The sequence below is a fragment of the Oncorhynchus nerka genome, linkage group LG8 (genome assembly GCF_034236695.1).
Source record: "Oncorhynchus nerka isolate Pitt River linkage group LG8, Oner_Uvic_2.0, whole genome shotgun sequence".
In the NCBI taxonomy this organism is placed as follows: Eukaryota; Metazoa; Chordata; class Actinopteri; order Salmoniformes; family Salmonidae; genus Oncorhynchus; species Oncorhynchus nerka.
Genome location: NC_088403.1, coordinates 44,793,218 through 44,805,446, shown reverse-complemented (window position 1 = coordinate 44,805,446; position 12,229 = coordinate 44,793,218). Strand labels below are relative to the sequence as shown.

The window sequence follows — 12,229 nt, the reverse complement described above, 5'->3', positions numbered from 1 at the left end:
GTGCAGACCGCTCCGATTGTGGACTATTTATGGTGATCATTGATCTCATTGCTGCAACAGAAAAGAATAATAATAAGGTCTTATCACGTCCATGCTTCACCTTTGATGTGAAGAACCTGTGTTTTGTTCATGTTTCGTTGTATTTAATAGGTATCCGAGTGCCTCACCTCGTTAAACAAAGTGACGTAGCGGCTACAAACTTCAACTTGTTACACAAGGTCATGAAAATGTTATCCCCCAAAACCACACCAAGAGCAATCAAAAGAGCAAAGCAACATGAACCACATATATGGTGGTAATGTAATAATTTGAGTGAGCATTATCAAGGAGTAACTGACAGTAATGACCAGGCTGTGCTGTAAAGGGCCAGGGTTAAAATAAGGGTCAACTGTTTTTTGTTTTTTTTAAATATTTTTTTTAATGTATAGACTCAATAGGCTGAAGGGTGTAAATGTCCTATTCTCTGCCCTTCACACTCCTTTTTCCTACCTCCTTGACCCAGATTCCCCAGTGTTTGGCTGTGGAGGAGCAACACAATCCCGCTGACCCTCTAAGCATGCCATACCCCTACTGATCCCCTAGTAACATGCCCCAGAATACATTGGGAGGTGGCGGCCAAGGCCTTGGGATATCTAGGAGAAGCCTTGGGAGCTCAGTCAGGCTCTAAGCCTAAAACAATCCCCTTTTTTACGGTTCTAGGGTTTTGATCTTCTATGCTTCACATGTTATACATAGTAAAAACTGAAAGGAAAATTAATAAAAAACGGTGAGAAATGTATTGAGAAAACAGGAAATAATGATGGAGGGGTGTGTGGGGAAATTATGAAGAGAAAATGGGAGAATGGCAAGATGCAGTATTGTGTATTCTGCTGTAAGACATCTCTCCATCACTAGCACAACAATATATCTATCACATGGTAAAATTGTGGACATTGCCACTCTGAAACCCAAACCCTTTATTATCTATTATTGTTTAGTTCGTACTGTGGAAAGACTTTGAGGAATGAGAACCTGGACCAGAAACAAAGACAATAGTTTACTGTGAGATCTGATCTGTATGACTATGAGTATATATATAGCTGCTTGTTCGGGGGGGTTATAAAGGGTTCTGTCAAATAGGGGTCAGTACACACAAGTAGAAGGAAGGGGAAGAGGAAACAACAGAGATAACTGACCCTGTATGGGGGGTGGAAGAGAAGACTGCAGTATAAAGATCACACACATTCTACAGCTAAGAGCCACCACAGATGCTTGAACACTGATACGACTATACTGTTCTGTTGTATTTCTCCACAGAAACCTGTGTCAAGTAAGTGACTTTAGGATTTGTTTAGTGTGACAACAGATTTTACTGTTGTTGTTTTTTTTGTGGTATTTTTTTCCTAGATTTATTGGTAAGCTGTAGGTAGGGAGACTGTTGGACATTTGTTGACATAAGCGATGGCTTTAGCTGGATCAAGCTTCCAAGGGGGCTTGGAGACTCTATGGAGACAAGATAAAGAATTGACGGGGGAAGGGCACAATATAGAGGCAGATCGAGAGGGAAAAGGGCATGCAAGGGAGTCAGTACAGTAAGATAGCTCTAGAGAGAGGGCTAGCTGAAAAAGAGGATGATAAGGTTCAAGAAGTGAAAGAAGAGCGGGCAGTTGATGGAGAGCAGAAAGGGGTGATAGATGATGTGGATACAACAAGGGTATACAGCAGAGACTCATATGCCAGAGAAACGTTCAAAGCCCTGGAGCAGCTCAGGGACTCGTCTCTCCTCACTGACCTGACTCTGAGCACTGAGAATGGACAGCGTCTCCACGCACACTCCCCTGTCCTGGCTGCTGTCAGCTCCCTGGTACATCACTCCCTAACACACCAGAGGCTGCCCAAGTGGGATGAAGACATGGAGAAGATGAGGGAGAGGAGAGATACAAACAGAGATATGAACATACAGACAGAGATATTCATCAGTCTGGGTTCTGAGGTGAGGTGTGTAGGGCTGGCAGGGGTCACCGAGTTTGCCTACACTGGTGCCATAGCAGCTCTGAACAGAGATTCACTGGCCCAGATACAGATTGCAGCTAAAACACTAGGGGTCCCCAGAGTTCTAGATCTCTGCAGGAAAGAGGAGGGGAAGATGAAGAAGGGAGTAGAGAAGAGGACTGAAGAAAAGAAGGTATCTGCTGAAGAACAGATGAAGCTCACTCTTCAGTCAATCAGACAGCTGTGGAAAGAGGGAGTGGGCTGTGATGTGGAGCTGGAGGTTGATGGGACATCATTCCATGGTTAGTAAACTGGTGTCAAAATACATCATGACTATGTACTGTACAATGATAGAGAAGACACTTCATTTATTTTTAGGTGGGAGTGTCCGAGATCAAGCTAAATAACCCATGCATGCTTATAATGGTAATAATATTGATTTTTAGCATGTAATAATATGATTTAAAATAATAATAGGATGATATATAATATATTAATATTACTAATATATTAATATATAACAACATGATGTTATAATGAGAAAATATATCAATGAAATATAAATTGTGTTTATATTTTTGTAATAATTGTTGGGGACTCGTCCGGGATCAACAAAATAAAATTATGTTAACTTCAAATATTCCTACTTTCTGTCTTAAATCTGAATTCATAAGAGTCATGATAAACCAGATGGGGAGGTAGTCTATTTATGAGCTACCTGATTATAATAAGGATGATAACATCAATAATCCATTTCCTCTTCTCTCTCCTGTCTCCTCCAAGTCCACAAAGTGCTCATGGCTGCCAGTAGTGACTTCTTCCGGGGAATGTTCACCAGCGGGATGAAGGAATCCCAGCAGCCCTGTGTGGCCCTTCCCTTCCTGGAGGCTGCTGAGCTGGAGGCCATGATTGGCTGCTCCTACAGTGGGTCCCTCCCCCTCAGCTGGGGGCGTGTCTTTGAGATTACCTGTACCGCCCTCCAGCTCCAGTTCCAGCCTGCCCTCTCGCTGTGCCTCAACTTCCTGGAACAGGAAATCGATGCTCACTCCTGCCTGGACGTGGCCTCCTTCGCTGAGGCTTATGGGATGCCGGAACTCCTCGAAGTGGCAAACAGTTTTGTCCTGAGACACTTCCAAAAAGTGGCAGCCACCCCTAAATTTCAAGACCTGCCAGCCAAGAAGCTTAGAAGATATCTGAAAAGCGATTCCCTCTTTGTGCCCTCTGAGCTTGTCGTCTTCAAGGCTGTGGTGGCTTGGATCGAGGCGTGTCCCAGCAAAAGGCTTAAACTCACCAAAGAGCTGATGAAGAAAGTACACTTTCCCCTCATGAACGTCAAGGAGTTCAATGAAGTTAAAACCACAAAACTGTGGTCTGAACGCAACACGGAAGGTCTCTACCTGACTATACTGAAGGACTTTCACTCCCATCACGTTGCACCTCGAACCCTGTGCAGGGTTTACTTGCCAAAGGACAGTCTAGTCTTGGTGGGTGGAGATCAGATCTCTGCCGACTTTAGCCGCCGATCTCCCAGCCGAGAACTGTGGTTCGGAAACTCTCTGAGGAACTACACAGGCATTGTAAAGAATGTGGAATGGAGGTTGCTTGGCGAGATGCCAAAGCCACCAAGGCTAAGTCACGAGGTGGCGGTACTCACAGGGAAGTTGTACGTGGTCGGGGGACAGAGTTATGAAGGCACACTTGACGTTTTCAACTCGACCTACAGGTGAGATAAGACGCTTTGGGTTTGTATCTACTAACCAATGAGTCTTTTAGGTATGACATGTTTTATATTTTTATTTTTTTACATGATTTTCTTCCTTCATCTCTCATTCTTTATTGTCTTTCAGATATGATCCGCTTCAGAACCTCTGGGAGAGGTTGGCTGACTTGCATAAGACAAGGTGCAACTTTTCCATGGTTGTGCTGGACAGGATGATATATGCCATTGGAGGGGACATTGATCCAGAAACTAACCTGGATAGTGTGGAGCGCTACTGTCCAAACACAGATACCTGGAGGTAGGTTTTTTTTTGGTAACTCAAAAGAGAATGGTAACACAGAATTGCTTGCAGTAGTTAATGTTCCATTGGAGATTTAAGTAAAACGTTGTTTCTTTGTTGCTATCATTACCAACTTTGGCCTTCCCTGTTAGCTTTTCGCGACCCTTGGATATGACATTGAGCTGCCATGCTGCCACAATGTTGGATGGAAAGATTTTCATCTCAGGGGGGTTGGACTGCAGGCACCAGTGTCGAGTATCCATGTTTCTGTACCACCCTGAGAGAGGAACCACCTACCTGGCCGAGATGAGCCAACCTCGAGCCCGTCACTGCATGGAGACTTTAAACGGCAATCTTTACGTGGCAGGAGGTGTCACTGTTGATGAAAACATGACGTCTATCGACCAGCTGGCCTGTGAGGTCTATGACTCGGTTAGTGACCTTTGGAGTGCTCTCACACCCCTGGCCGTCCCCCATGTTGGAGCAGCCTCTGTGGTTCTGGAGGGGATGCTCTATGTGCTGGGAGGATACTGCCAAGAGGACTACAGGGAGACCAGACTGGTTCATCGTTATGATCCCACCATCCAATTTTGGGAGAATATGGGCGAGATGCCAGGACCAAACACTGACATACGAGCCTGTTTGCTGCATCTACCCAACCACTTAAGACAATGACACATCACTATAAATCCCATAAGACTACACTACATTTGTCAGGGAACAGAAACGGAACCGGGAATGAAAGTGAGTCATAGTGTTCTGGAACAGAACCGTTATTTTAAACGCATGGGGCTGGATATTAACGTTTTTTATGTTCCGGGTATTTTTTTCAAGTCCCACAAAAATACGCAACAAAGCATATTTTGAATCCTTGTGCCACTGTGAACACAGAAGCTTGTTAGCTAGTGTATGAATTTTATGAATAATTACTAAATGATGTATACATTTAACGTAGAAATATAACTAACAGAATTCTACCCTGTCTCTGTATAATGATAAATAATGTTTGTCCATAAGAAAGAGGGACTATTAGCAGGCAAGGAACTGTGGCAGACCAATTGTGATTTACCATCACCAAATGGACAGGCTGAAATCAACACCAACGAGCAATGGAGAGGAACCACTATCACTGCTATGCCATCCTGAGTTCAACAAGCCAGACAATTGGGCATTTCAGCAGTATATTAGAGCATGTCCAATTCGTGAAGGTTAAATGCCCATTGTTATACATTGGAAATGGACAGTTTACATTTGTACATTTCCAATGTATTTAATGAGGATTTGCCATCACCAAATGAACTTGCTTAAATCAACACCAACGAACGAGGGAGAGGAACCAGTATCACTGCTAGGGCATCTCGAGTTCAACAAGCAAGACAATTGGGCATTTCAGCAATATATAACAGCAGGTCTAATTCGTGATGGTAAATGCCCACTAATGTATTGCTAATGGACAGTGTTCAATACACATAATACATTGCCAGTCTTAACATGTTATACTGCAGTTGAACAGTGTCCATTGCTAATATATAGCAATTGGACAGTGTCCATTACACATATGCTATATTGCCAGTGTGAACATGCTCTTCTGCAAGTTGACAGTGTCCATTGCCAATGTATATTCATAAGGACTTCCCATTACGAAATGGACATGCTGAATCAACATCAACGAGAAATTCTGACTTCTTATGACTTCCTATGATCAAACTTGACAAATAGACCTTCTAGGTTGATTCAGGGCTTAACTTCTTCTTAACGCTCTTTTAATTTTGGGATAAAAAAACGTTCCCGTTTTAAACAAGATATTTTGTCACGAAAAGATGCTCGACTATGCATATAATTGACAGCTTGGGAAAGAAAACACTCAGACGTTTCCAAAACTGCAAAGATATTATCTGTGAGTGCCACAGAACTGATGCTACAGGCGAAACCAAGATGAAATTTCAAACAGGAAATGCCCCAGATTTTGAAGGCGCTGTGTTCCAATGTCTCCTTATATGGCTGTGAATGCGCAAGGAATGAGCCTACACTTTCTGTCGTTTCCCCAAGGTGTCTGCAGCATTGTGACGTTTACCAGGCTTCAGAGGAGAAACCCAACTGCCATGAATGACTTATCATCGAATAGATATGTGAAAAACACCTTGAGGATTGATTCTAAACAACGTTTGCCATGTTTCTGTCGATATTATGGAGTTCATTTGGAAAAAAGTTTGGCGTTGTAATGACTGAATTTTCGGGGGGTTTTCTTAGCCAAACGTGATGAACAAAACGGAGAGATTTCTCCTACACAAATAATCTTTTTGGAAAAACTGAACATTTGCTATCTAACTGAGAGTCTCCTCATTGAAAACATCCAAAGTTCTTCAAAGGTAAACGATTTTATTTGAATGCTTTTCTTGTTTTTGTGAAAATGTTGCCTGCTGAATGCTAGGCTTAATGCTATGCTAGCTATCAATACTCTTACACAAATGCTTGTGTAGCTATGGTTGAAAAGCATATTTTGAAAATCTGAGATGACAGTGTTGTTAACAAAAGGCTAAGCTTGTGAGCCAATATATTTATTTCATTTCATTTGCGATTTTCATGAATAGTTAACGTTGCGTTATGGTAATGAGCTTGAGGCTATGATTACGCTCCTGGATACGGGATTGCTCGACGCAAGAAGTTAACATAGTGATATATCTCATCTGGTAAGTATATAGGCCATCTCAACATTATATATGCTATTTGCACATGGTTCACTGACTTTTGGGTTTGGAAGCCAACTTCTTATGATCATATATGTATGGCAAATCGACATAGCATCCTGATTTAGTACTTTCAATGCTTATGTATGCCATTTGGACATTTCCTATGCCATTTGGACATGGTTTACTTACTTTTGGGTTCGGAAGCCGACTTCCTATTGGGCATATATGGCAAATTGACATAAAATCCAGATTTAGTCTTTTCAATACTTATATATGTCACTTGGGGGCGGCAGGTAGCCTAGTGGTTAGAGCATTGGGCCAGTAACTGACTTGCTATGATCATATATGGCAAATGGACAAAACATATGCCTTATGGACAAACAAGCACACAATCTGTGTACATACAGTTCCTACATATATATAATTGACAAAAATGAATTTTTTTTGTGTGTTTACGAGGTTTAACGTTTTTGAAAAAAAATCAGATTTTGAAGATTTCACCCTTGAGACCTGACTTTCTGACCATTTCCCATATAGAATCCTGCGGTGGAGCGCACTTGCCCCCTTTGGGATTTTTGGTTAATTACACCCGACATTTGCCATGACCCACTTGCAATATGTTTTGGACCAATTGCCCCCCAATTGAGTCGTATTTGCGATTGTGTATATGTTTCGCCCAATACCAATAAGTATAATTATAATTGAACTTCACCAAGCCAGAGGGCCTCACAAGGCATCACCTGTGTTCTAGTCCCTCGTTTTACACATTAACCTCACCAGTCCTACTATAATCAACCCAGTACCACGGATCTGAACTTTTGGTTGCCCGCAACTGGCTAATTAACAATTATGTCCAAGGATACCTCACTTAAGAACACTGTTATCAACTCAACTCAGTCCTGCTAGTTACCTCAGCTGTGGCCCTCTTAAGGAAAACCTTGCTCTAGGAGTACCCTCAACAGGGGCTTTTGTTAATTATTAATTTAAAAAATATATATTTTCATCTCTTATTGATAGATTAGATTGTCCAAGCTCACCTCTCTCAGTACTATGTTCCCTGCCAGATGGTGTCGACAGAGACGAACGCCTCGCTTCTAGTCCTTAGGAAACTTTGCAGTATTTTTTTTTTTATGTATTATTTCTTACATTGTTAGCCCAGAAAATCTTAACTGTTATGAACTCATTACCCAACATTGGAAGAATTTGGGCAAGATGCCCGGACACAACACAGACATACGAGCCTGCCTGCACAACCACTTAAGACAATGAGAAAGGGAACTTTAGAGGGTGAGATAGAGGTTGGGGTCCAATTTAATTTATAATTACAAATTAGATTCCGGAAATCAAGCAGGAAGTGGAGAATTTACTTGGAATTGAATTGATATTGCAGCAATTTTCAGAAAACGGAATAGCAATTAATTTGGAATTTAGGCTGTCTGAACTGGAATTTAATTGACATTGAAGATGAAAATCATCCTTGGAATAGAATTGGAATTTGTGGAATTGATCCCAACCCTTGTTACCTTATGACCTTACAAATAGCCTGATTTGCGTTCAGAAGTAAATACTGTACACTGTAATATTATTCTGCTTATGTAATTGTAGGCATTTACTAGTTCTTAAACTCGTTCTTACAGTGATGAAATCATGAACAGAATTTGGAAAAGCCTAAATTTGGAAACAAATGAAAGCCCTATTCACTCAGTATTTACAAAGCTTGTCAGAGTAGAAGTACTGAGCATGGGTTGGTTTTCCCTCTTAGATCATAGCGAATAAGATTACTAAGGAAACGCTGAGAGCTACTCCACTCTCCCGAGAGGATAATGAAAATGAAGAGGACGGCTACTGGCTGGCTGGTCTTGCTGGGCTACGTGTGTCTTGCTCAAGAAGAGGAGGTCTTGGGTTCTGTGGTGAACATCTACACTGAACTGAAGGAGCTTAGGTCTTTGGTGGGAGAGCTGAGTACTAAGCTCCATACAGCAGAGGCAGACCTGAAAGAGCAGAGAGCTATGGTGGATAAGCTGAATAAAGAGAGAGAAGGTACAGTAAATTGTAAATATCAATGAATGAGTATTTATAAGCAGACATTTCTAAAGCATTTATAAACATGTACTCAATCAAATCAATCCAATTTATTTCTAAAGCCCTTTTTACATCAGCAGATGTCATCAAAGTGCAATACAGAAACCCAGCCTAAAATCCCTAGAAAGGCAGGAATTTATGATGAAACCAAGAGGCTCTGAGGTGTGGCCAGTGCTCTTCTGGCTGTGCCGGGTGGAGATTATAAGAGTACATGGCCATTTAAGGCCAGGTTGTTCTTCAAGATGTTCAAATGTTCATAGATGACCAGCAGGGTCAAATAATTATCAGTGGTTATAAAGGGTGCAACAGGTCCGTACCTCAGCTTTTCATAGCCGAGCATTCAGATGTCGAGACCGCAGGTGCGGTAGAGAGAGCGAGAGAGTTGAAAACAGCACGTCCGGTGAAAAGGTCAGGGTTCCCTAGCAGCAGGCAGAACAGTTGAAACTGGAGCAGCAGCACAACCAAGTGGACTGTGGACAGCCAGGAGTCATCAGGCCATGTAGTCCGGAGACATGATCCTAGGGCTCAGGTCCTCAGGATTAGCTTATTATCATGAAAATGCATATAAAGTGCTACCCAATACGTTACAGGTCAACGTATATAAATGTATATAAATGTATATAAGTGTATATAAATGTGTATATAATGTGTTACCCAATGCGTAACAGGTCAATAATGCTCACAAATAAGAAAGTCCTCTTCTTGCTCCTCCCCTTACTCCTTTTTTCTACCAATGCGCAAGTTTGTTTTGCATCGGGTGGGTGGAGTTTGCTCATTTTAGACCATTCCATTAGTCCTAAAGTGAAATCTCCACCCACCTGGGGCACCAGGCCATGCAAAACGAACTTGCCCGTTGTTAGAGATGATGATGTTCTCATTGCTGTGTTGTTGTTGATTGATGTTGTTGTTGTTGTTGTTGCTACTATCTTTGCTGGCAGAGCAACCCAAGGTAGCCTTCTCAGCAGCCTTGCAGTCGTCAGAAAGTAAACACCATGGGCCCATCGATGCAGAGACTAACCTCATTTTCGGAAAGATCCTGACCAACATTGGCAGTGCATACAACCCAATCACAGGTCTCGCACTGAACATACTGTATCTACATCATTATGTATAACAGGGGTGGTCAAAAAGGGCCAATGAGGTGCAGGTTTTTTCCCCAGCCAGTCATGACACATCTCATTCAACTAATCAATTATTTTCAATAAATACTTTTGATTTGTTGAATCGGGTGTGTTACTGCTTGGCTAGAACAAAAGCCTGCACCATTAGGGTTCCTTTGTGCGTACGACTGGTCCACCTGATTTAAGCCTCTAGTAGCAATGGCTAAATGCTACCACTATTTATCGACTCCTTCTATGCCTCAGGTGTCTTCACAGCGCCAGTGAGAGGGGTCTACTACTTCAGATTTTCTGGAAATGGCTTTGCAGGCCATGACATGGGTCTGAGCATATTCAAGGAAGGCCAAAGGATGATGTCTGTGTACGAATACCAATCCAGTGGAGAACATAATGACCATGCGTCCAATGGAGTCACACTGCAGTTGGAGAAGGGTGAAGGGGTCTACATGCGCCTCTGGATCAACACATGGGTCTTCATCGATGGGCGATATGACTACTGCTCCTTCAGTGGCTTCCTGCTCTTTCCAATGTGAAGCAGACAGCACATTTTCCTCTGTCATGAGATAAAACCCGATGCAGAAAATATATATATATATATATATATATATATATATATATATATATATATATATCCTGTTTTGAAGATGTTTATATCGGTCTGATAATACAGGACTAGTAAGGACGCAATCGTCCCACCTGGCCAATAGCCAGGGAAAATGCAGAGCGCCAAATTCAAATAAAATACTATAAAAAACAAACTTTCATGAAATCACACATGTAAGATACCAAATTAAAGCTACACGTGTTGTGAATCCAGCCAACATGTCACATTTCAAAAAGGCTTTTCTGAGAAAGCAAACAATGCTATTATCTGAGGGTAGCACCTCAGTATACAAAGTGAGCGAACATATTTCAACCCTGCAGGTGCGACACAAAAAGCAGAAATAAAAATATAAATCATGCCTTACCTTTGACGAGCTTCTTTTGTTGGCACTCCAATATGTCCCATAAACATCACAAATGGTCCTTTTGTTAATTCCGTCCATATATATCCAAAATGTCAATTTATTTGGCGCGTTTGATCCAGGAAAACACTTGAGCAACGTCACTACACAATATCTCAAAAGTTACCTGTAAAACTTTGCCCAAACATTTCAAACTACTTTTGTAATACAACTAGGTATTTTTTAAAGTAAATAATCGATCAAATTGAAGACGGGATGATCTGTGTTTAATACAAAAAGAAAACAAACTGACGCTACTTTTCTAGTCACGCACATCTATCAAACAGTACACTTCAAGTGACCCTCATTCAAGATGGCTGTGCTTCTTCATTACACAAAGGAAAAACCTCTACCAATTTCTAAAGACAGGTGACATCCAGTGGAAGCGGTAGGAACTGCAAGCAAGTCCATTAGAAATCTGGTTTCCCAATGAAAGTCCAATGAAAAGAGAGTGACCTCAACAAAACAAATCTGAATGGTTTGTCCACGGGGTTACGCATGCTACATAAGTTTTGTTATACTCACAGACATGATTCAAACAGTTTTAGAAACTTCAGTGTTTTCTATCCAAATATACTAATATTATGCATATACACTGCTCAGAAAAATAAAGGGAACACTAAAATAACACATCCTAGATCTGAATGAATGAAATATTCTTATTAAATACTTTTTCTTTACATAGTTGAATGTGCTGACAACAAAATCACACAAAAATTATCAATGGATATCAAATTTATCATCCCATGGAGGTCTGGATTTGGAGTCACACTCAAAATGAAAGTGGAAAACCACACTACAGGCTGATCCAACTTTGATGTAATGTTCTTAAAACAAGTCAAAATGAGGCTCAGTAGTGTGTGTGGCCTCCACGTGCCTGTATGACCTCCCTACAACGCCTGGGCATGCTCCTGATGAGGTGGCGGATGGTCTCCTGAGGGATCTCCTCCCAGACCTGGACTAAAGCATCCGCCAACTCCTGGATAGTCTGTGGTGCAACGTGGCGTTGGTGGATGGAGCGAGACTTGATGTCCCAGATGTGCTCAATTGGATTCAGGTCTGGGGAATGGGCGGGCCAGTCCATAGCATCAATGCCTTCCTCTTGCAGGAACTGCTGACACACTCCAGCCACATGAGGTCTAGCATTGTCTTGCACTAGGAGGAACCCAGGGCCAACCGCACCAGCATATGGTCTCACAAGGTGTCTGAGGATCTCATCTCGGTACCTAATGGCAGTCAGGCTACCTTTGGCGAGCACATGGAGGGCTGTGCGGCCCCCCAAAGAAATGCCACCCCACACCATGACTGACCCACCACCAAACCGGTCATGTTGGAGGATGTTGCAGGCAGCAGAACGTTCTCCA

The 12,229-nt window shown here is 42.0% G+C and overlaps 2 protein-coding genes across 2 annotated transcripts; both read left to right on the top strand.

Annotated features, from left to right (window-relative positions):
- Positions 1–1,153: 1,153 nt before the first annotated feature.
- Positions 1,154–6,398, top strand: LOC115133843 (kelch-like protein 33). The gene is made up of 4 exons (XM_065021825.1): positions 1,154–2,273; positions 2,755–3,694; positions 3,819–3,989; positions 4,124–6,398. The coding sequence occupies exons 1-4, from the start codon at positions 1,553–1,555 to the stop codon at positions 4,644–4,646; spliced, it is 2,355 nt and encodes a 784-aa protein (XP_064877897.1). The 5' UTR covers positions 1,154–1,552; the 3' UTR covers positions 4,647–6,398.
- Positions 6,399–8,364: 1,966 nt separating this feature from the next.
- Positions 8,365–10,823, top strand: cbln11 (cerebellin 11). Its single transcript, XM_029666583.2, has 3 exons — positions 8,365–8,701; positions 9,682–9,816; positions 10,108–10,823. The coding sequence occupies exons 1-3, from the start codon at positions 8,485–8,487 to the stop codon at positions 10,392–10,394; spliced, it is 639 nt and encodes a 212-aa protein (XP_029522443.1). The 5' UTR covers positions 8,365–8,484; the 3' UTR covers positions 10,395–10,823.
- The last annotated feature ends 1,406 nt before the right edge of the window (positions 10,824–12,229 follow it).

Bases quoted from the DNA above. Each gene is read 5' to 3' on its own strand.
- LOC115133843 (XM_065021825.1), top strand. From the start codon at position 1,553: ATGCAAGGGAGTCAGTACAGTAAGATAGCTCTAGAGAGAGGGCTAGCT. The intron at 3,695-3,818 runs GTGAGATAAGAC...ATTGTCTTTCAG, and splicing joins GTTTTCAACTCGACCTACAG to ATATGATCCGCTTCAGAACC. The intron at 3,990-4,123 runs GTAGGTTTTTTT...CTTCCCTGTTAG, and splicing joins CCAAACACAGATACCTGGAG to CTTTTCGCGACCCTTGGATA.
- cbln11 (XM_029666583.2), top strand. From the start codon at position 8,485: ATGAAAATGAAGAGGACGGCTACTGGCTGGCTGGTCTTGCTGGGCTAC. The intron at 8,702-9,681 runs GTACAGTAAATT...CTTTGCTGGCAG, and splicing joins GCTGAATAAAGAGAGAGAAG to AGCAACCCAAGGTAGCCTTC. The intron at 9,817-10,107 runs GTCTCGCACTGA...TCTATGCCTCAG, and splicing joins TGCATACAACCCAATCACAG to GTGTCTTCACAGCGCCAGTG.